This window comes from Delphinapterus leucas, chromosome 5, assembly GCF_059928025.1.
Source record: "Delphinapterus leucas isolate spDelLeu-1000000601 "Yukka" chromosome 5, BTC_Dleu_Yukka2, whole genome shotgun sequence".
In the NCBI taxonomy this organism is placed as follows: Eukaryota; Metazoa; Chordata; class Mammalia; order Artiodactyla; family Monodontidae; genus Delphinapterus; species Delphinapterus leucas.
Window position 1 is genome coordinate 100,842,784 of NC_143133.1, and position 22,745 is coordinate 100,865,528.

The window sequence follows — 22,745 nt, forward strand, 5'->3', positions numbered from 1 at the left end:
CTAGGGGCAAGATGGGAATAAAGACACAGACCTACTAGAGAATGGACTTGAGGATACGGGGAGGGGAAAGGGTAAGCTGGGACAAAGAGAGTGGCATGGACATATATACACTACCAAATGTAAAATAGATAGCTAGTGGGAAGCAGCCGCATAGCACAGGGAGATCAGCTCGGTGCTTTGTGACCACCTAGAGGTGTGGGATAGGGAGGGTGGGAGGGAGGGAGACGCAAGAGGGAAGAGAGATGGGGATATATGTATAGGTATAACTGATTCACTTTGTTATAAAGCAGAAACTAACACAACATTGTAAAGCAATTATACTCCAATGAAGATGTTAAAAAAAAAAAAAAGAGAGAGAGAGAAACCACTGCAATGAGAAGCCTGCGCACCACAAGGAAGAGTAGCCCCCGCTCGCTGCAACTAGAGAAAGCCTGCGCGCAGCAACAAAGACCCAGCGCAGCCAAAAATAAGTAAATAAAATAAATAAATTTTTTTTAAAAAGTATAGTGAAATAAACTTATGAGAGTCATTGATATGCCTACTTAGATTAATATTCTATTCAAGTCAGAATTGAAAAATTGAAGGTTACATTATTGTAGATGTGGTATAGGGTGCTATAGTGAAGAGTCAGAAGACAAAACTATGAACCAGCTTTCCGCCCTCAACATTTCAATGATATATTGTGGTAGTTAAGAACATGAACTGTGGGGCAAGACTGCCAGTGTTCAAACCACGCTCTCTCACTTGCAAGCTCTGAAACCGTGGGCAGGCGACTCAAACTCTCTGCCTTAGTTCCGCATCTGGTAAAATGATTATCATAATGATAATACCAACATCATAAGGTTATTGTGAAGACAAAATGAATTCATACATGTAAAAGTGCCGGCACAAAATAAGTATTGAATAAATATTCATTATCCTTCTTATCATCAACATTGTTTTACCACGACTACCACTAGTTTTAGTAGTAGTAGGATGACCTTAGGAAAGGAACTGACGTTTTGAGGTCTCATTTTCTTCACCCATGAAGTGGGAATGTTCTACATATCTCAGTTTTCCCCCTAAGAACACAACTATGTATCCTTAAATTCATATGTAAAAGGACTTTAAGATGGTATTATCTACATCTATTCCCTGATTTTGTTAAGCCTCGAAAGGAATTATTTTCTGCTTGGAAGCAGCTTAGAAGTAACTACCTGCCTATTTAACTGTCTGTACTAGACAAGTGAAAATAACCGGTGTTATCTATTGGAGTTTGATGGGGTCACAAGTGTATGTTGCTTCTTTAGAGTCATAGGATATGGGTGATAGAAAGAACCTTAGAGGCCATTAAGTCCAAAATTTTACTGATGAGGAAACAGGTTCAGAGAAAAGAGTGTCTCACTTAACCTCATAGTTAGAAGTCAAAGGAGACTAGAACGTGATCTCTTAATTCCTAATCCAGTAGTCTTTCTATTTGATAAGTTTCCAAAGAACTAATTTGCATGGAATTAAGATTAATAATCATTTACTGAGCACTTGCTACATGCTAGGTGCTGTGGGTTACAAAAATAAATGAAGCCTCTCTCCTCAAAAGAGCATACAATTTAGTTGATGATATAAGGAAATACAAAACAAGTACAAGAGACTGAATAGTAGCACAGTGTGGATTGCAGACTGAGTGTGGAACTAACAAAGACTTTGAGTTCAAATTTGAAACATTAGTAATAGGATGTAGGTTCATTCTAATGTCCTTTCCCATCCTGGTGGTCCATGTTGGAATCCTTTCCAGGTGAAGGGCAGTAGGACAGTAGATAAGTGGGTGGTTTATTATTCCATCCCATGGATATGTGCAATGCTTTAAATTCTACCCAGGAATGAGCTATGAATGGATTTGAATAGCATAATCCTTGGTATGTTTACAAAACAGATATAACCTAAGCTGAACTGGTGGTCCCTATGCCTGCCACAGTTTGGTCTACATTTTCCTTTAGGGTGAAGAAAACTTTTGGGTATAGAGGCATTTCCCAGTAGTTGAATCTGTTTAAGACTCAGTTTTTGCGTCTTTGAATAAAGTCTGCTCTCAAAGTAAAAGAAAATAGAATTAATGTTATCTGCTCTCATAAAAACTCTTTATTTGAAGCTAAAGATTATACTGGGAATTTTAAAACAATAGGGTTTTTTTTAATTGTTATGTTTTAACTTGGTGTCCACTTGTACTTCAGAGAAAGAATGTTGAATTTTCCTGGTGATGAGACATGTTTTTTTTTTTAATTTCCCCTTTTGTAAGGACATTTACATTTATATAGGAAATTTCCTTATTTCTTTTTTTTTTTTTTTTCCTGTACGCGGACCTCTCACTGTTGTGGCCCTTCCCGTTGCGGAGCACAGGCTCCGGATGAGCAGGCCCAGCGGCCATGGCTCACGGGCCCAGCCGCTCCGCGGCATGTGGGATCTTCCTGGACCGGGGCATGAACCCGTGTCCCCTGCATCGGCAGGAGGACTCCCAACCACTGCGCCACCAGGGAAGCCCGAGACATGTTTTTTTTTTAATATCTTTATTGGAGTATAATTGCTTTACAGGGTTGTGTTAGTTTCTGCTGTACAACAAAGTGAATCAGCTACATGTATACATATATCCCCATATCCCCTCCCACTTGAGCCTCCCTCCCACCCTCCCTATCCCACCCCTCTAGGTCGTCACAGAGTGTTGAACTGATCTCCCTGTGCTATGCAGCAGCTTCCCACCAGCCATCCATTTTACATTTGGTACTGTATGTATGTCAATGCTACTCTCTCACTTCTCCCAGCTTCCCCTTCCCTCCCTGTGTCCTCAAGAGACATGTTTATTTAAACTTCATTCTGATGCATGAATATGAAAGAGCTGCATTGTTTTCCTATCTGTTTACACCTGAGATGAAATATTGATTATTAATCTCCCTAGGAATTAGAAGATAAATGAAACAGAATCTTAAGATCTAAATCAGCAACATTTGACATTCTCTTTTTAAAAAACAAGTTTTCGCAGCTGTTTTACATAGTGGTCAAGCTGTATTGGTACTTTCCATGGGGAGACCAATTGGGGTGCCTTGTGATGTGGATTACTAATGCATGAACAGCCAAACCATTTGAAATTCTATGCTTCTGGTCCTTTATATACATGAAAGGATTTTGATGGCAAAATTCTGTGATGCAGTGCTTTCGTTTATAGCCTCAAATGTTCCAATACTGACATGACATTTGTTCTCACAAAACAGAATAGCCAATCATTTGTTATAAGGTATCTCTAAATTTGACCCCTAAAAGAATACTTTGGATATGTATTTAGGAGTGAAAGGAATTTAAGCATAAAGAGAACCCCAGCTCCTTAATCATGTTAATTAACAGAAACAAAAAAGACAACTAATGTGAGGTTCTCTTGTGGCCCCTGGGCCTCAGTTAAATCAGGAAAAGTCTAGAAGGTGGGGAGGTGATATTGGCACAGTAATGAAATGACAGAAAATAGGCCATAAAAGGCTTTTGTTTCCGTTTGGGGGTTTGGGGGTTTGGGGGTTTTGTTTTTGTTTGTTTGTTTTGCGGTACGTTGCAGAGCATAGGCTCTGGACGCGCAGGCCCAGCGGCCATGGCTCACGGGCCTAGCCGTTCCGCGGCATGTGGGATCTTCCCAGACCGGGGCACGAACCCGTGTCCCCTGCATCAGCAGGCGGACTCTCAACCACTGCGTCACCAGGGAAGCCCTGTTTGTTTGTTTTTTAGTAGTTTTATTGAGACCTAATTCACATACCATACAATTTAACCACTTAAAGTGCACAATTCAATGAGTTTTAGTATATCCACATTGTTAACAGAGTTGTGCGAACATCACCACAATCTGCCATAAGCTTTTAAAAATATAATAAGAACTTTTTCTCTGGGCAAAACTCTCCTCTGCACAGCTCTTTTCAGGCATGATCTCACTATATTGGCCTATCCAGGTTTTATCTCTCCCTCTCCCCATCCTTGGTTTGCTGGTATTTTAGCAGAGACACTACTAGCGATAAAATTTTCTCTGTCAAATGTCATTCTCCTTCCTAACTGAAAACTGTATTGGGGTCAGCAAGCCTGAATGAAACCCAAACATTATTAGATCCAGGAAGATCACTAGATGAAATAAGGCAATTCTGACCAGGCCCTGGCTGTGAGAAAGCTACAAGGATGGAGAGATGGTATGAAAACCAGAATCTTCCAACCTCCTTTTTAAAATCCTCGATTGCCACTCTTTGAAAGCTACCTACTTCTGATGGCAATCAAAATGATTAAAAATTGCATGCTGTTTTTTATTTATTAAAATAGCTCTTCTCATAAAAGGTTCTATGGTGTTTTCATCGTGTAAAGCAATCCTGTTTCCTTGTAGAGAAAGCTTCATTTAGGAGCCTGAATCTCCAAGCAGAGTCCGTTAGAGGATTTAATATGGGACGAGCAATCAGCACTGGTAGTCTGGCCAGCAGCACCCTGAACAAACTTGCCGTTCGACCTCTGTCAGTTCAAGCTGAGATTCTGAAGAGGCTATCCTGCTCAGAGCTGTCGCTTTACCAGCCATTGCAAAACAGTGCAAAAGAGAAGAGTGACAAAGCTTCTTGGGAGGAAAAGCCTAGAGGGATGAGTAAATCATACCACGATCTGAGTCAGGCCTCTCTCTATCCTCATCGGAAAAATGTCATTGTTAACATGGAATCCCCACCACAAACCATTGCGGAGTTGGTAGGAAAACCGTTTCACCAGATGGCGAGATCTGATACGGAATCTTTGGCAGGATTCACAAAACTTAATAAGTAAGAACATACTTAACTAACCCAAACTACATATTTGTAAATTCTGCATTTCCTACTTTTGTTTTTGTTTTGACAATTTATTATTTTCATCATACTTTTTTACACTGACACTTCCCCCCACCTTCCTTTTCCCTCTTTAGTTCAAAGTCTGTTGCAAGTTTAAATAGAAGTCCTGAAAGGAGGAAACAGGAATCAGACTCCTCATCCTTTGAAGACCCTGGTCAAGCATATGTTGTAGGTCAGCATAAACAAGCTTACCTTCTTTCTCCCTTACCTCTTGCTCATAATGAAGTGAATGAGACAGTGTTAATTACCAGGAAATTATTTTTGGTTGTATGTCCTAATTACCAAAACTTTTGTGAATATAAAATTTTAGCTACTTAAAAAGTACCAAGTCAAATCAAAAATTGATTTAACAAGTGATTACCTCATGGCACAGACTGTTAGCTTTCTCTTGGTCACAGTTAAAGGCCATGACATTCTTACCAAGAGAACCCAGGTAGTCTGGTGCCATGGCTTTGGATAGCCTTCCTTTGGATTTTCCTTACGGTCTGTGAGAGTAGACTCCACTGATGCTATATTTTTTTTTTTTTTTTTTTTTTGCGGTACGCGGGCCTCTCACCGCTGTGGCCTCTCCCGTTGCGGAGCACAGGCTCCGGACGCGCAGGCTCAGCGGCCATGGCTCACGGGCCCAGCCGCTCCGCGGCATGTGGGATCTTCACGGACCGGGGCACGAACCCGCGTCCCCTGCATCGGCAGGCGGACTCTCAACCACTGCGCCACCAGGGAAGCCCTATATTTTTTTTTAAGAAAAGTTTATTTAGGTTACTTTCAGAATGGAATTGTGTCTAGAAAGAGATAGTTTTATGCAATGTGCTATGGTTGTTAGGTAGAAATTCTTAGTTGATTTAAGTTTTCTCAATTTCTCCCAGCTAGCTGGGGCCTATGAACTATTTAAGTATAGACAGAAGTTGTTTGTCTTTATAAATACACACTACCTTATAAGATAAACAGAAGGATTCCTGTTGTTTTGTGCATCTTAAAAGCGAACTGCATGGGAATCAATCTTTTAGAAAAGTAGATATTTAAGCACAGAGGTCTGAATGACTACTCAGAATAGGAAACAGCTGGGCAGACAAGCAGTCAACAAGGATACCCTTTTCTATGGTTGTTTTACTAAATAATACTAATTAACTCTCCCTTGGAACTGTTATCATAACTATACAAAGTTAAAAAGTATTTTCTCACCCTGTAATTGGATTGGGGATATGTGGAGTAAATGAAGTCAAAGAGAACTACACTATAATTGATAAATATTTATGGAAGGTCACATTACTTTATTAATATAGGTTTCCACAGCTTTCAGAGATTATACTATCATCAATTTAAATTGAATTGGTTAAAAAAACTTTAAACAGATGAAAGACAAGACTCCATCTTATAGGTCACCCTATGCGTTGAAAATAGCCTAAAAAGACACTGATTTAATCTTTCAGAAAATAATTTTTGAAGTGTATTCATATATAGTGGGATCTCTTATAGATTCTAAGCTATTTTCATTAGGAAGGCTTTGTTCTACATAAAAATTCATCACATATCAGATATAGAGTAGTGAATATTCCATAGAAAAACACAAGTAAAATAAAATTCAACCATAAAAAAATTATTTTCTGCATTTGTTTTTGATTGATTATTCATTCTTATTGAATATTGAACTTTCTTTTAACATTTGAACAGATACTTTTAAAACTCATTTTAGTTTCATCATTTCATATATGACATCAAAATGTCATTGTCAGAAACAGTACATTTGTGTTTAAATTTATTCTGCAAAACAAGTTGATATGCTTAATTTGGACATTAAAAGTAGTAAAAAAGAAAAAAAAAAGCCCATTGTGGGGAGACAAGTTATTTTTCTGAGTGTAAATAAAAGAAATTGTTGCTGTCTTAATGTTTTGTTGATTTTTATGAATTTATCAGAAGAAATTACTTCTGTATATAGTATCTGACCATTTTTAAACTAATAATTTAATTTATACCACAGGAATGACTTTGCATAGTTCTGGAAATTCTTCATCCCAAGTACCCTTAAAAGAAAATGGTAGGTTTACAAAATGTTTTTCCCCTCATTTCCATCATAATTTTTCTCTTGTACCTTGTAAGATAGTCATGGGCCTACTAATAAAGAGCTTTCAATTCCATGTCAAGGCTTTTAGGCCTTACATTGGAGTCAGAAGAGAGTTGTGGTTTTCAGCATCTCAGTGATGTGATGGGACCTGTAATTTAGACTAATGTTGATGAACTAGAGAAATGACAAATTCGAGATAAGGACACTAATTGGGGAGCTAAGGTAGCTTAGGTGGGAGATAATTTTGATTGAAAAGCGTTTTAACTGAGGGATGTTTCAACTGAATCTTGAAATAAAAAGAGTATTTATTCAGGTAGAATGGTGTGGGTAAGTATTCCAGACCAAGGGCGTAGTGTGATCAAAGACATGCAGACATGTGAGAAGATAACAGATTCAGAGAGATGTAAGAATCTCAGTATGGAGTTATGCTGGGGCCAGAGTGAAGGTCAAAAACTAAATGGCGACCAGCTTTGAGTCTTATCATAAATTTTTTGGGAAGAATTTGAAGACTTTAAATGTTGAGATTAATAGTTTAGAAAGAATCTAAGAAGAAACAAAATTGTAGGAAAAAAACTTTGTGCAATGACTTGAAGGTCAGTGGGTTCACAATTTTTATAATTTAGGTTACAAAATACTTTCATGTACATTATTTGGTTTTTCTAACAACCTTCATGGGTATAAAGAATATTATTATCACTATGTATATACATCTTTCCTCCAAAAATGTTTAAGTTTTACCCTCAAATTCTTAAAGTTGAAATAATCAGAAGCCTGATGAGAAGGAAGCAAATATGCTGATCACAAGTATTAATATAGTTAAACTTTGATGAAGCTTTAAGTTTAGCTCTCATTTTCCTGAGAGCCAAGGCAAAAATGAAGGCATGCGAATTAGTTGAACCATATGAAACTGTTGTTTTTGTAGGTCAAAGCTGTCAGACATCAGTAAGCTATTTTGTATAATTCTCATTCTCTGATAGAAATACACATACCCGTTCTTCAAGAGAGGAACATTTTTCTTGGAAGCAAAATTGTGTCCAAAAGTAAATCTTTTTACTTTTATAATATCTTAAATACTCATAGCAAATGAAAGATTTTTTCATCTCCTATTTTTTAATGTATTAATCCTTAAAAAATCTGAGGGCATACCATTAAAGAAAAAGTCAGTTTATACTTAGACCTAAGTTACTAAGACCTTGTCATATAGCTTTTTGATGACCAAATGTCTTACATGGACTGAAGTTAGAATACCTCTGTACCTAAAATAGGTCAGTTATTAACATGTCCATAACGGTTGTACTTATTGACTGACAGTTATTTAGTGCTTACTATGTGCCAAACACTGTTCTAAGCACGTTATGTTTCCCTCTCAATCCCCACAACAATCCTATGAGCCAGAACTAATGCTACTTCCTTTTCACAGATGAGAAGCCAAAACACAGAAAGGTAGAGTTGCATAGTAGGTCATGGAGCTGGCAAAAGCTGGGGCCATGATTTGAATGCAGGATGTCTGTTTCCAGAGCCTATGCTCTAATCCACTCTTTAGACTGTCTCCTAGTATAATAATGCCTAATTATTTTTAGGTATTATTTCTCCCAGATAAACTTTTGAAATAAGCTGGATAATAATCTATTCAAGGATGAGAGCCTGAAATGTGTTTTTACCTAGGTTCTAACGGAAAAGAATATGAATTTACATTGGGTACCAAATGAACATCATGTGCAGGGTAGGATCTGTGTTTAAACCTCCAGGCACTCATCTTCCCACCTGCCCACTACAGAGGGGCCAACCCACCTTCCCATGGAGGTGTTCCCCAGTTGGCTTATAGACAAGTTTATATTTTCTTCAAAATTCTCCTTCAGTCTGTCCAAGTAGCCCTGAATTAGTGCTCTGTTGAGAATTGAGTTTTGACATAATAGAGCATGGCAAACATGTTTTTCCAAATAAGGTAACTGAAGATTAAAAAGTTAAATTACTTGCCTGTTGGTCAAATATAGGACTTTTTATTCTAATTTCAGTGTTTTTCGTTGCTGAACAAGATTATTAAGAGAAAATTAGAAATGAGCATTAGTTAATACTGAATTATTTATCACTTAATACAAAGACCAATGAATAAAATTCAGTCTTAACCTTTTACAACTTTCAGAGACCCATAAAGAGTGTGAAACTTAGAAGATAAAAGAAGAAAGGCAGGAGTCTTCCAATCTCATGAAACAAATACGGAAAGGATTCCAATCCTTTGATTAATTGTGATTTCCAAAAAGAAATAAAGGTTGCTTAACCTTTCAAAAAATGGCACGTTATAACAGTTCTTTTTTTTAAATTATAGTTGATTTACAATATTATATTAGCTTCCAGTGTTCAACGTAGTGATTCAGTATTTTGTACTCCATTAAAAGTTACAGTGGCTATAATTCCCTGTGCTGTACAGTATATCCTTGTTGCTTATCTATTTTATACATGGTAGTTTATATCTCTTATTCCCATACCCCTATCTTGACCCTCCCCACTTCCGTCTCCCCACTGGTGACTAGTAGTTTGTTTTCTATATCTATGAGTCTGTTTTTGTTTTGCTATAGACATTTATTTGTTTTGTTTTTTTGGGTTTTTTTTTTGCGATACGCGGCCTCTCACTGTTGTGGCCCCTCCCGTTGCGGAGCACAGGCTCTGGACGCGCAGGCTCAGCGGCCATGGCTCACGGGCCCAGCCGCTCCGCAGCATGTGGGACCTTCCCGGACTGGGACACGAACCCGTGTCCCCTGCATCGGCAGGCGGACTCTCAACCACTGTGCCACCAGGGAAGCCCTATTTGTTTTATTTTTTAGATTCCACGTATAACTGACATCATACGGTATTTGTATTTTCTGTCAGACTTATTTCGCTAAGCACAATATTCTCTAGGCCCATCCAAGTTGCTGCTAATGGCAGAATTTCATTCTTTTTTTATGGCTGACCAGTACTGCACTGTATATAGATATATATACCACATCTTCTTTATCCATTCATCTGTTGATGGACAGTTGGGTTGCTTCTGTAACTTAGATACTTGTAAATAGTGTTGCTATGAACCTTGGGGTGCATGTATATTTTTGAATTAGTGGTTTTGTTTTTTCTGGATATATACCCAGTAGTGGAATTGCTGGGTCATATGGCAGTTCTGTTTTTAGTTTTTTGAGAAACATCCATACTGTTTTCCATAGTGGCTGCACCATTTTACATTCCCACCAACAGTGTACAAGGATTCCCTTTTTGCCACACTCTCAACAACATTTATTATTTGTAGACTTTCTGATTGTAGGTAGCCATTCTGAGAGATGTGAGGTGATAGCTCATTGTGGTTTTAATTTGCATTTCTGATGATTACTGATTTCAAGCATATTTTCATGTGCATGTGCCTAAATGTCTATTTAGATCTTCTGCCTGTGTTTTTTATTTGGTTGGTTTTTTTTAATATTGAATTGTATGTGTTATTTATTTATTTTGGCTATTACCCCTTGTTGGTCATATCATTTGCAAATATTTTCTCCCATTCAGTAGGTTGTCTTTTCATTTTGTCAATGGTTTCCTTTGCTTTGCAAAAGTTTTTAAGTTTAATTAGGTCCTATTTGTTTATTTTGGCTTTTATTTCTTTTGCCTTAGGAGACAGACCCAAAAAAATATTGCTACAATTTATGTCAAAGTATGTTCTGCCTATGTTCTCACCTAGGAGTTTTATGGTTTCCAGGTCTTAAATTTAGATATTTGATCCATTTGGGGTTTATTTTTGTATATGGTATGAGGAAATGTTCTAATCTCATTCTTTTACATGTAGCATTCCAGTTTTTTCAGCAACACTTATTGAAGAGACTTGTCATTTCTTAATTGTATATGCTTGCCTCTTTTGCCATAGAGTAATTAATCATAGGTGCATGGGTTTATTTCTGGGTTCTCTATTCTGTTCCATTGATCTATGTGTCTGCTTTTGTGCCAGTATCATGGTATTTTGATTACTATAGCTTTGTAGTATAATCTGAAGTCTGAGAAGATGATGTCTCCAGCTTTGTTATTTTTTCTCAAAATTGCTTTGGCAATTCAGGGTCTTTTGTGGTTCCATATAAATTCTAGGATTATTTCTTCTAGTTCTGTGAAAAATGTCATGGGTATTTTGCTGTGGATTTCATTAAATCTGTAAAGTGCTTTGGGTAGTATGGCCATTTTAACAATATTAATTCTTCCAGTCCAAGAGCACGGGATATCTTTCCATTTCTTTGTATCATCTTCAGTTTCCTTTATCAGTGTTTCATAGTTTTCAGAGTGTAGGTCATTCACCTCCTTGGTTAAGTTTGTTCCTAGTTTATTCTTTTTGATGTGATTTTAAACAGAATTTTTTGTTTGTTTGTTTGGTTTTGGGGTTTTTTTAATTTTAACTTTCTCTTTCTGATAGTTCATTATTAGAGTATAGAAAAGCAACCGATTTCTGTATATTAATCTTCTGTCCTGCAACTTTACTGAATTCATTTATTAGTTTTTTTGGTGGAAACGTTAGGATTTTCTATTTAAAGTATCATGTCATCTGTAAGTAGTGACAGTTTTACTTCTTCCCTTCCAATATATAGATGCCTTTTATTTCTTTTTTCTCTGATTGTTGTGGCTAGGACTTCATTGCTATGTTCAATAGAAGCGGCAAGAGTGGTCAGCCTTGTCTTGTTCCTGAATTTACAGGAAAGGCTTTCAGCTTTTCACTGTTGAGTATGATGTTAGCTGTGAGTTTGTCATAACTGACTTTTATTATGTTGAGATATGTTCCCTCTATACCAAATTTGATGAGAGTTTTTATCATGAAAGGATGTCGAATTTTGTCAAATGCTTTTTCTGTGTCTATTGAGATGATCAAGTGAATTTTATCCTTCCTTCTGCTAATGTGATATGCCACGTTGATTGATTCGTGAAAGGTGAACAATCCCTGTGTCCCTGGAATAAATCCAACTTGATCATGATGCACAGTCCTTTTTATATATTCTTGCATTTGGTTTGCTAATATTTTGTTGAGAATTTTTACATCTGTATTAGATACAAATGGTATAATGGATGGTGGCCTCATAGAATGAATTTGGGAGTGTTCTGTCCTCTTTAACTTTGGGGAATAGTATAGGTATAAGTTCTTCTTTATATGTTTGGTAGAATTTCCCTGTGAACTGTCCAGTCCTGAACTTTTGTTTGCTGGGAGGTATTTTGTTGTTGTTGTTGTTGTTGTTTTAATTATAAATTCAGTTTTACTACTAGTGATCAATGTGTTCAATTTATCCGCTTCTTCTTGACTCAGTCTTGGCAGGCTGTATGTTTCTAGAAGTTTGTCCATTTCTTCTAGGTGGTCCAGTTTGTTGGCATGTAACTATAATATTCTCTTATGATTTTTTCTATCTCTGTGGTATTGGTTGTAATTTCTCCTCTTTCATTTCTTATTTTATTTATTGGTTCTTCTCTCTTTTCTTCTTGGTTAGCCTGGCTAAAGTTTTTCTGTTTTTTTTTTTTGTAACATCTTTATTGGAGTATAATTGCTTTACAATGTTGTGTTACTTTCTGCTATATAACAAATTGAACTAGCTGTATGTATACATATATCCCCACATCACCTCCCTCTTGCATCTCCCTCCCACCCTCCCTATCTCACCCCTCTAGGTGGTCACAAAACACCAAGCTGATCTCCCTGTGCTATGCAGCTGCTTCCCACTAGCTATCTATTTTACATTTGGTAGTGTGTGTATGTGCATGCTACTCTCACACTTCATCCCAGCTTACCCTTCCCCCTCCCTGTGTTCTCAAGTGCATTCTCTACGTCTGTGTCTTTATTCCTGTCCTGCCCCTAGGTTCATCAGAACCTTTTTTTTTTTTAAATTCCATATGTATGTGTTGTTTTTCTCTTTCTGATTTATTTCACTCTGTATGACAGACTCTAGGTACATCCACCTCACTGGAATTAGTTCAAATTCGTTTCATTTATGGCTGAGAAATATTCCATTGTATATATATGCCACATCTTCTTTATCCATTCATCTGTCGATGGACACTTTGGTTGCTTCAATGTCCCGGCTATTGTAAATAGTGCTGCAATGAACATTGTGGTACATGACTCTTTTTTTTTTCTTTCTTTCTTTTCTTTTTCTTCTTTTTATTGGCTGCATTGGGTCGTCGTTGCTGCACACAGGTTTTCTCTAGTTGCGGAGAGCAGGGGCTACTCTTTGTTGCGGTGCGCGGGCTTCTCATTGCAATGGCTTGTCTTTGTTGTAGAGCACGGGCTCTAGGCACACAGGCTTCAGTAGTTGCAGTGCATGGACTCAGTAGTTGTGGGTCACGGGCTCTAGAGCGCACGCTCAGTAGTTGTGGCACACGGGCTTAGTTGCTTCATGGCATGTGGGATCTTCCTGGACCAGGCCTCAAACCTGTATCCCCTGCATTGGCAGGCAGATTCTTAACCACTGTGCCACCAGAGAAGTCCCAACATGACTATTTTTAAATTATGGTTTTCTCAGGGTATATGCCCATTAGTGGGATAGCTGGGTCATATAGTAGTTCTATTTTTGGTTTTTTAAGGAACCTCCGTACTGTTCTCCATAGTCACTCTATCAATTTATATTCCTACCAACAGTGCAAGAGTGTTCCGTTTTCTCCACACCCTCTCCAGCATTCATTGTTTGTAGATTTTTTGATAATGGCCATTCTGACTGCTGTGAGGTGATACGTCATTGTAGTTTTGATTTGCCTTGCTCTAATGATTAGTAATGTTGAGCATTCTTTCATGTGTTTGTTGGCAGTCTGTATATCTGCTTTGGAGAAATGTCTGTTTAGGTCTTCTGCCCAGTTTTGGATTGGGATGTTTGTTTTTTGATACTGAGCTGCATGAGCTGCTTGTATATTTTGGAGATTAATCCTTTGTCAGATGCTTTGTTTGCAAATATTTTCTCCCATTCTGACGGTTGTCTTTTTGTCTTATTTATGGTCTCCTTTGCTGTGCAAAAGCTTTGAAGTTTCATTAGGTCCCACTTGTTTATTTTTGTTTTTATTTCCCTTACTCTAGGAGGTGGGTCAAAAAGGATCTTGCTGTGATTTATGTCATAGAGTGTTCTGCCTATGTTTTCCTCTGAGAGTTTTATAGTGTCAGGCCTTACATTTAGGTCCTTAATCCAATTTGAGTTTATTTTTGTGTATGGTGTTAGGGAGTGTTCTAATTTCATTCCTTTACATGTAGCTGTCCAGTGTTCCCATCACCACTTGTTGAAGAGGTTGTCTTTTTTCCACTGTATATTCTTGCCTCCTTTATCAAACATAAGGTGACCATATGTGCGTGCGTTTATCTCTGGGCTTTCTATCCTGTTCCATTGATCTATATTTCTCTTTTTGTGCCAGAACCGTACTGTCTTGACTACTGTAGCTTTGTACTATAGTCTGAAGTCAGGGAGCCTGATTCCTCCAGCTCCGTTTTTCTTTCTGAAGATTGCTTTGGCTGTTTGGGGTCTTTTGTGTTTCCATACAAATTGTGAATTTTTTTCTTCTGGTTCTCTGAAAAATGTCATTGGTAGTTTGATAGGGATCACATTGACTGTAGATTGCTTTGGATAGTATAGTCATTTTCACAATATTGAGTCTTCCAATCCAAGAACATGGTATATCTCTCCATCTGTTTGTATCATCTTTAATTTCTTTCATCAGTGTCTTATGGTTTTCTGCATACAGGTCTTTGTCTCCTTAGGTTAGTTTATTCCTAGGTATTTTATCCTTTTTGTTGCAGTGGTAAATGGGAGTGTTTCCTTAATTTTGCTTTCAGATTTTTCATCATTAGTGTATAGGAATGCAAGAGATTTCTGTGCATTAATTTCGTATCCCGCTACTTTATCAAATTCATTGATTAGCTCTAGTGGTTTTCTGATAGCATCTTTAGGGTTCTCTATGTATAGTATCATGTCATTTGCAAACAGTGACAGTTTTACTTCTTCTTTTCTAATTTGTATTCCTTTTATTTCCTTTTCTTCTCTGATTGCTGTGGCTAAAAGTTCCAAAACTATGTTGAATAATAGCAGTGAGAGTGAGCAACCTTGTCTTGTTCCTGATCTTAGAGGAAATGGTTTCAGTTTTTCACCATTGGGAACGATGTTGGTGGTGGGTTTTTCATATATGGCCTTTATTATGTTGAGGAAATTTCCCTCTATGCCTACTTTCTGGAGACTTTTTATCAGAAATGGGTGTTGAATTTTGTCAGAAGCTTTTTCTGCATCTATTGAGATGATCATATGATTTTTATTCTTCAGTTTGTTAATATGGTTTATCACATTGATTGATTTGTGTATATTGAAGAATCCTTGCATTCCTGGGATAAACCCCACTTGATCATGGTGTGTGATCCTTTTAATGAGCTGTTGGATTCTGTTTGCTAGGATTTTGTTGAGGATTTTTGCATCTATGTTTATCAGTGATACTGGCCTGTAGTTTTCTTTTTTTGTGACATCTTTGTCTGGTTTTGGTATCAGGGTGATGGTGGCCTTGTAGAATGAGTTTGGGCGTGTTCCTCCCTCTGCTATATTTTGGAAGAGTTTGACAAGGATAGGTGTTAGCTCTTCTCTAAATGTTTGATAGAATTCGCCTGTGAAGCCATCTGGTCCTGGGCTTTTGTTTGTTGGAAGATTTTTAATCACAGTTTCAATTTCATTGCTTGTGATTGGTCTGTTTATATTTTCTATTTCTTCATGGTTCAGTCTCGGAAGGTTGTGCTTTTCTAAGAATTTGTCCATTTCTTCCATGTTGTCCATTTTATTGGCCTATAGTTGCTTGTAGGAATGTCTCATGATCCTTTGTATTTCTGCAGTGTCAGTTGTTACTTCTCCTTTTTCATTTCTAGTTCTTTTGATTTGAGTCTTCTCCCTTTTTTTCGTGATGAGTCTGGCTAACGGTTTATCAATTTTATCTTCTCAAAGAACCAGCTTTTAGTTTTATTGATCTTTGCTATCATTTCCTTCATTTCTTTTTCATTTATTTCTGATATGATTTTTATGATTCCTTCTGCTAACTTTGGGTTTTTCTGTTCTTTTTTCTCTAAGTGCTTTAGGTGTAAGGTTAGGTTGTTTATTTGAGATGTTTCTTGTTTCTTGAGATAGTCTTGTATTTGCTGTAGACTTCCCTCTTAGAACTGCTTTTGCTGCATCCTGTAGGGTTTGGGTCATCGTATTTTCATTGTCATTTGCTTCTAGGTATTTTTTGATTTCCTCTTTGATTTCCTCAGTGATCTCTTTGTTATTGAGTAGTGTATTGTTTAACCTCCCTGTGTTTGTATTTTTTACACTTTTTTTCCTGTAATTGATATCTAGTCTCATAGCATTGTGGTTGGAAAAGATACATGATGCAATTTCAATTTTCTTAAATTTACCAAGGCTCAATTTGTGACCCAAGATACGGTCTATCCTGGAGAATGTTCCATGAGCACTTGAGAAGAAAGTGTATTGTGTTGTTTTTGGATGGAATGTCCTATAAATATCAATTAATTCCATCTTGTTTAATGTGTCATTTAAAGCTTGTGTTTCCTTTTTTATTTTCATTTTGGATGATCTGTCCATTGGTGAAAGTGGGGTATAAAAGTCCCCTACTCTTATTGTATTACTGTCAATTTCCCCTCTTATGGCTGTTAATATTTGCCTTATGTTTTGAGGTGCTCCTATGTTGGGTGCATAAATATTTACAATTGTTGTATCTTCTTCTTGGATTGATTCCTTAATCATTATGTAGTGTCCTTCTTTGTCTCTTGTAATAGTTTTTATTTTAAAGTATGTTTTGTCTGATACGAGGATTGCTACTCCAGCTTTCTTCTGATTTCCATTTGCATGGAAAATCTTTTTCTGTCCCCTCACTTTCAGTCTGTATGTGTCCCTCGGTCTGAAGTGTGTCTCTTGTAGACAGCATATATACAGGTCTTTTTTTTGTATCCATTCAGTGAGCCTGTGTCTTTTGGTTGGAGCATTTAATCCATTTACGTTTAAGGTAATTATCAATATGTATGTTCCTATTGCCATTTTCTTAATTGTTTTGGGTTTGTTTTTGTAGCTCCTTTTCTTTTTTGTTTCCTGCCTAGAGAAGTTCCTTTAGCATTTGTTGTAAAGCTGGTTTAGTGGTGCTGAATTCTCTTAGTTTTTGCTTGTCTGTAAAGGTTTTAATTTCTCTGTTGAATCTGAATGAGGTCCTTGCTGGGTAGAGTAATCTTGGTTGTAGGTTTTTCCCGTTCATCACTTTAAGTATGTCCTGCCACTCCCTTCTGGCTTGCAGTTTCTGGTGAAAGATCAACTGTTAACCTTATGAGGATTCCTTTGTATGTTATTTGTTGCTTTTCCCTTGCTGCTTTTAATATTTTTTCTTTGCATTTAATTTTTGATACTTTGATTAATATGTATCTTGGCGTGTTTCTCCTTGGATTTATCCTGAATGGGACTCTCTGTGCTTCCTGGACTTGATTGACTATGTCCTTTCCCATATGTTAGGGAAGTTTTCAACTATAATCCCTTCAAATATTTTCTCACACGCTTTCTTTTTCTCTTCTTCTCTAGGACCCGTATAATTCAAATGTTGATGTGTTTAATCTTGTCCCAGAGGTCTCTGAGACTGTCCTTAATTGTTTTCATTCTTTTTTCTTTATTCTGCTCTGCAGTAGTTATTTCCACTATTTTATCTTCTAGGTCACTTATCTGTTCTTCTGCCTCAGTTATTCTGCTATTGATCCCTTCTAGAGAATTTTTCATTTCATTTATTGTGTTGTTCATCATTGTTTGTTTGCTCTTTAGTTCTTCTAGGTCCTTGTTAAACATTTTTTGTAGTTTCTCTATTCTATTTCCAAGATTTTGGATCGTTTTTACTGTCATTATTCTGAATTGTTTTTCAGGTAGACTGCCCATTTCCTCTTCATTTGTTTGGTCTGGTGGGTTTTTACCTTGCTCTTTCATCTGCTGCATATTTCTCTGTCTTCTCATTTTGTTTAACTTACTGTGTTTGAGGTCTCCTTTTCACAGGCTGCACGTTCATAGTTCCCATTTTTTTTGGTGTCTGCCCCCAGTGGGTGTGTAGGCTTCCTTGTGAAGGGTAGTGGTGTCTGTGTTCTGGTGGGTGGGGCTGGATCTTGTCTTTCTGGTGGGCAGGGCTACGTCCGGTGGTGTGTTTGGGGTGTCTGTGAACCTAGTATGATTTTAGGCAGCCTCTCTGCTAATGGGTGGGGTTGTGTTCCCGTCTTGCTAGTTGATTGGCATGGGGCGTCCAGCACTGGAGCTTGCTAGCCATTGAGTGGAGCTGTGTCTTACTGTTGCAACGGAGATCTCTGGGAGAGCTCTCGCCAATTGATATCATGTGGGGCTGGGAGGTCTCTGGTTGTCCGGTGTCCTGAAGTCAGATCTCCCACCTCAGAGGCTCAGGCCGAAGCACCAAGGCCTAGTCAGCCACACGGCTCAGAAGAAAAGGGAGAATAAAAGAAAGAAAAAGTAATAAATTTTTTTTAATTTTTAAAATAGAAAATAATAATGTTAAAAAAAGAAGAGAGCAACCAAACCAATAAACAAATCCACCAATGATAACAAGTGCTAAAAACTATTGTAAGAAACCTAAAAATCAGAAACAAATCAGTTGCAGACAGCAAACCCCAAGTCTACAGTTGTTCCCAAAGTCCACTGTCTCAATTTTGGGATAATTCATTGTTTATGCAGGTATTCCACAGATGCAGGGTACATCAAGTTGATTGTGAGGATTTAATCCGCTGCTGCTGAGGCTGCACGGAGAAATTTCCCTTTCTCTTCTTTGTTTGCACAGCTCCTGGGGTTCACCTTTGGTTTTGGGCCTACCTCTGCATGTAGGTCGCCCTCAGGCATCTGTTCCCACCCAGACAGGACAGGGTTAAAGCAGCAGATTAGGGAGCTCTGGCTTACTCATGCCCAGGGGAGGGAAGGGTATGGTAGTTATAATTGGAATGCTGGCCGAGCCTGCGGCAGCAGAAGCCAACATGACATTGCAGCAGCCTGAGGTGCACTGTGTGTTCTCCCAGCCAGCTTGTCCCTGGATCACAGGACCCTGGCCGTGGCATGTTGCACACGCTCCCAGGGCTGTGTGGATAGCGACCTGTGCTTGCACACAGGATTCTTGGTGGCTGCAGCAGCAGCGTTAGTGTTTCATGCCTGTCTCTGGGATCTGAGCTGATAGCCATGGCCCATGCCCATCTCTGGAGCTCGTTTAGGCGGTGTTCTGCCTTCTGTGGGCAGACAGGGAAGGAATCCCCTCCAGTCGCGCACCCTGAAACAATCGTCTCTTGCCTCTTTGGCAGCTCCAGCCTTTTTCCCAGACTCCTTTCCGGCTAGCTGTGGCTCACTAGCCCCCTTCAGGCTGTGTTCACACAGCCAACCCCAGTCCTCTCCCTGGGATCTGACCTCTGACGCCTGAGTCTCAGCTCCCAGCTGCCACCTGCTCTGGCTGGTGAGCAGACAAGCCTCTCAGGCTGGTGAGTGCTGGTCGGCACCGATCTTCTGTGTGGGAATCTCTCCGCTTTGCACTCTGCACCCCTGTTGCTGCACTCTCCTCTGTGGCTCCAAAGCTTCCCACCCCCATCTCCACCAGTGAAGGGGCTTCCTAGTGTGTGGAAACTTTTCCTCCTTCACAGCTCCCTCCCAGGGTGCAGGTCCCGTCCCTATTCTTTTGTCTCTGTTTTTTCTTTTTTCTTTTGCCCTACCCAGGTATGTGGGGAGTTTCTTGCCTTTGGGGCAGTCTCAGGTCTTCTGCCAGCATTCAGTGGGCGTTCTGTAGGAGTTGTTCCCCATGTTGATGTATTTTTGATGTATTTGTGGGGAGGAAGGTGATCTCCACGTCTTACTCCACCACCATCTTGAAGGTCCTGATGTTGGCTAAAGGTTTATCAATTTTATCTTTCAAAAAACTAGCTCTTGGTTTCATTGATCTTATCTATTGTTTTTCTGGTCTCTATTTTTTTTTAATTTCCTCTCTGATCTTTGTTATTTCCTTCCTTCAGCTGACTTTGGGCTTTGTTCTTTTTCTCTTTCCTTTAGTTGGTAGGTTAGGTTGCTTATTTGATATTTTTCTTGTTCTTGAGGAAGGCCTGTATGACTATAAACTTCCTTCTTAGAACTGCTTTTGCTACATCTCATAATTTTGGAGAATTGTGTTTCCGTTTTCATTTGTCTTAAAGTATTTTCTGATTTCCTCTTTGATTTCTTCATTGACCCATTGGTTTTTTCAGTAGCATGTTGTTTAGTCTCCACATGTTTGTTCTTTTCCCATTTTTCTTTCTGTAATTGATTTCTAGTTTCATACCGTTTTGGTAGGTCTAAATGCTTGACATAATTTCTGCCATCTTAAATTTGTTGGCACTTGTTTTGTTGAGACTTTATCCTGGAGAATGTTCCATGTGTACTTGAAAAGTATATGCATTTTGCTGTTTTGGGATGGAATTTCCTGTAGATATCTGTTAAATCCAACTGGCCTGTTGTATCATGTAAGACTACTGTTGGCTTATTGATTTCCTGTCTGGATGATCTGTCCATTGATGTCAGTGGGGTATTAAAGTCCTCCAACCATCCAAGGGGGCTCATGTCCACTTTGCAGGACCCCAGGACTAGAGCGCCCAGTCTGCGGCTCTCACCACTTACTCCCCAAAGCTGGTCTCTGCCCATGTATTTTCCCTTTTCCTCTGAGTCCTCTTCCAGGGGCACAGGTCCTGACCTGATCATTTTTGTTTCCTTCCTACCTGACTACATGTGAGTCTTTCTTACAGCCTTGGTTGTACAGGAGTCTTTCTGCCAGTTTCTAGTGAGAATTGTTCCACACGGAGACTTATTTTGATGTATTCGTTGGGGTGGGGGTGAGTTCCATGTCTTCTTATTCCACCATCGTGATCAACCCCTCTAATATTCCTTATTAAGAGAGTCAAAAAGTAAAAACATTTTTAAAATGTGTAGAACTTATGCAAGGCTTGTGTAAAATTGGTTTGCAGTTTTTCTTGTTTTATTATAATTCAGGATTACTGTACAATTGAAAAGTAACTTTTAGCTGAATTTGTCACCTTCCTTCCTGTTCAAACCACAAAATGGGGTCAAACACCAAACTCTTAACAAAAACAAAATGCAAAAAGCAAAAAAACTCATGTGAAAAAGCTTATTCTGGTGCAAAGTAACTTGTAAGGACAGTTAAGTAAACTTTTTCCCCAGTATTAGAACTGATTATTGTCTTTATGAACATTCTTAATTCCTAGTAATAAAATGTTGTACAGATTAGTTTTTAGTCAGATGTCAAGGACCAATGTAACTTTAAATGCTAGGGGGTTTTTTTTTCACCTAAAGTTTAATTAGAATACATACAAAGTTGAAAATTATAATAAAAAATAAAAGTCCAAAGTGCTCACAAAGGATTCAACAGATATGAGAATTAACCAGAAACAAAAGATAGAGTCAAATAAATTGAGAACTGAAAGGAACTAAAAAATTTATCTAAACGAAACCTTTCCATTCTATGAATGAGTTAAATGAGTCCCAGAAATGTTATATGGCTCACGTTCACTCAGCTAATTCATGCTAGCACAGAAATAAAACACCAAAATTTCCATTATGATCCTTCCTACCACCGGAACAGTTAGTGTATTAAGTAATATAACAATGGAAAATACCTCTCTTTGTTTTTATACCAATGTGGTGTTACTGACCCATCATCCCCGAGTTTGAATTGGGTCTTTTTCCCTAGAGTGAGCAATGAATTTATCCAGAGCCTCCTCTACTTATACAGTCCAGTTCCTCCAGGAGGAGCTGCCTGATAGTTGACAAGGGTCTAGATCTATAGCCAAGAAAATGAATTTTTCTTGCAAAAAGATTGTTGACACACTTAAATTGATTATATGACTTTGCCCTTATCCGAAGCATGCTTTTACTGGGAAATTCAAATAGTTTACTCGTAGATGTATCTATCATTAGTATCCACAGTTATTCTAGTTGGGGACTGAATATATCCACATGAACCTTGTGAGAGATGAGAAAGGCAACATTGGAACAACAATCTCAAATGCAGAGAGGGTGTACATTTAATTTCTAAATTACACATTTATCGATTATTCTTAAGATATTTCCCAGGTAAACATTATTGGGAATGACACCAGCATGTATTAATTAAAGAAATGGAAATTTCTATTTGAGCCTCTTTTACACGTTAAAATATCTACAGAATTTGCTGTGGTCATAAAGTATGTTAATGGGAAAAGAAAATTCTTTTAAAGATGTAAAAATATGTATTCCTTGAATATTAATGCTTGTTTCCATACAATAATTAAAATAACTCAGAAATGTCTTGGTACTTGAAATATCTAGCTCATCACTTACAATGATTCATAAATTCTACTTAATCCTCATTGAATTCTATAACTTTAAATTTAGTTGGGTTCTTATGTACTATATATCCTCAGATACTTCCTTCTCTTTTTTTTATTTTTAGCCAATGGGAAAGTATTTTGAATATCTATGTGAATATAATACCAGATAGATAGAAACTCAACATGTGCACAGTAGTGTCTAGTAACATGTAGGTCTACACCAACATCCTTTCTTCCTCTATCCCCACATTAATGTCACTTTATATCATGGCGGCAAAAGGGAGGGTTCCCTATTAAAAAGAGTAGGTTAGCAAAGCTTCCCTTTCCAAAATAATATTCAGCTCCACCCGACTCAAACCTTGTACTCCAGCCAAGCTGATCTGTGACGTTTTTGCAGAAACTTTTCTGCCTTTTTTCCATCTCAGCTTTTGTTAATGCCTTACTTGTTGTGTATAACCATCTCCGTAATCCA

General features: G+C 38.0%; 1 protein-coding gene across 25 annotated transcripts in view; it reads left to right on the plus strand.

Moving 5' to 3' along the window:
* The window catches only part of PTPN13 (protein tyrosine phosphatase non-receptor type 13), a 264,276-nt gene that overhangs the window by 151,772 nt on the left and 89,759 nt on the right, over positions 1-22,745 (plus strand). For 22 of the 25 annotated variants that reach the window (XR_016393354.1, XM_022561623.3, XM_089912233.1 and 19 more), the window contains 3 exons: positions 4,373-4,790; positions 4,931-5,028; positions 6,835-6,891. The exons of 2 other annotated variants lie outside the window; for them this stretch is intronic. Coding sequence is in view for 22 of the 23 variants with exons in the window: in XM_022561623.3 (XP_022417331.1) it covers positions 4,373-4,790; positions 4,931-5,028; positions 6,835-6,891 (573 nt within the window). In the remaining variant the exon portion in view is untranslated. The remainder of the gene's footprint in view (positions 1-4,372; positions 4,791-4,930; positions 5,029-6,834; positions 6,892-22,745) is intronic. One more of the 25 variants, XM_089912248.1, reaches the window with a different exon arrangement.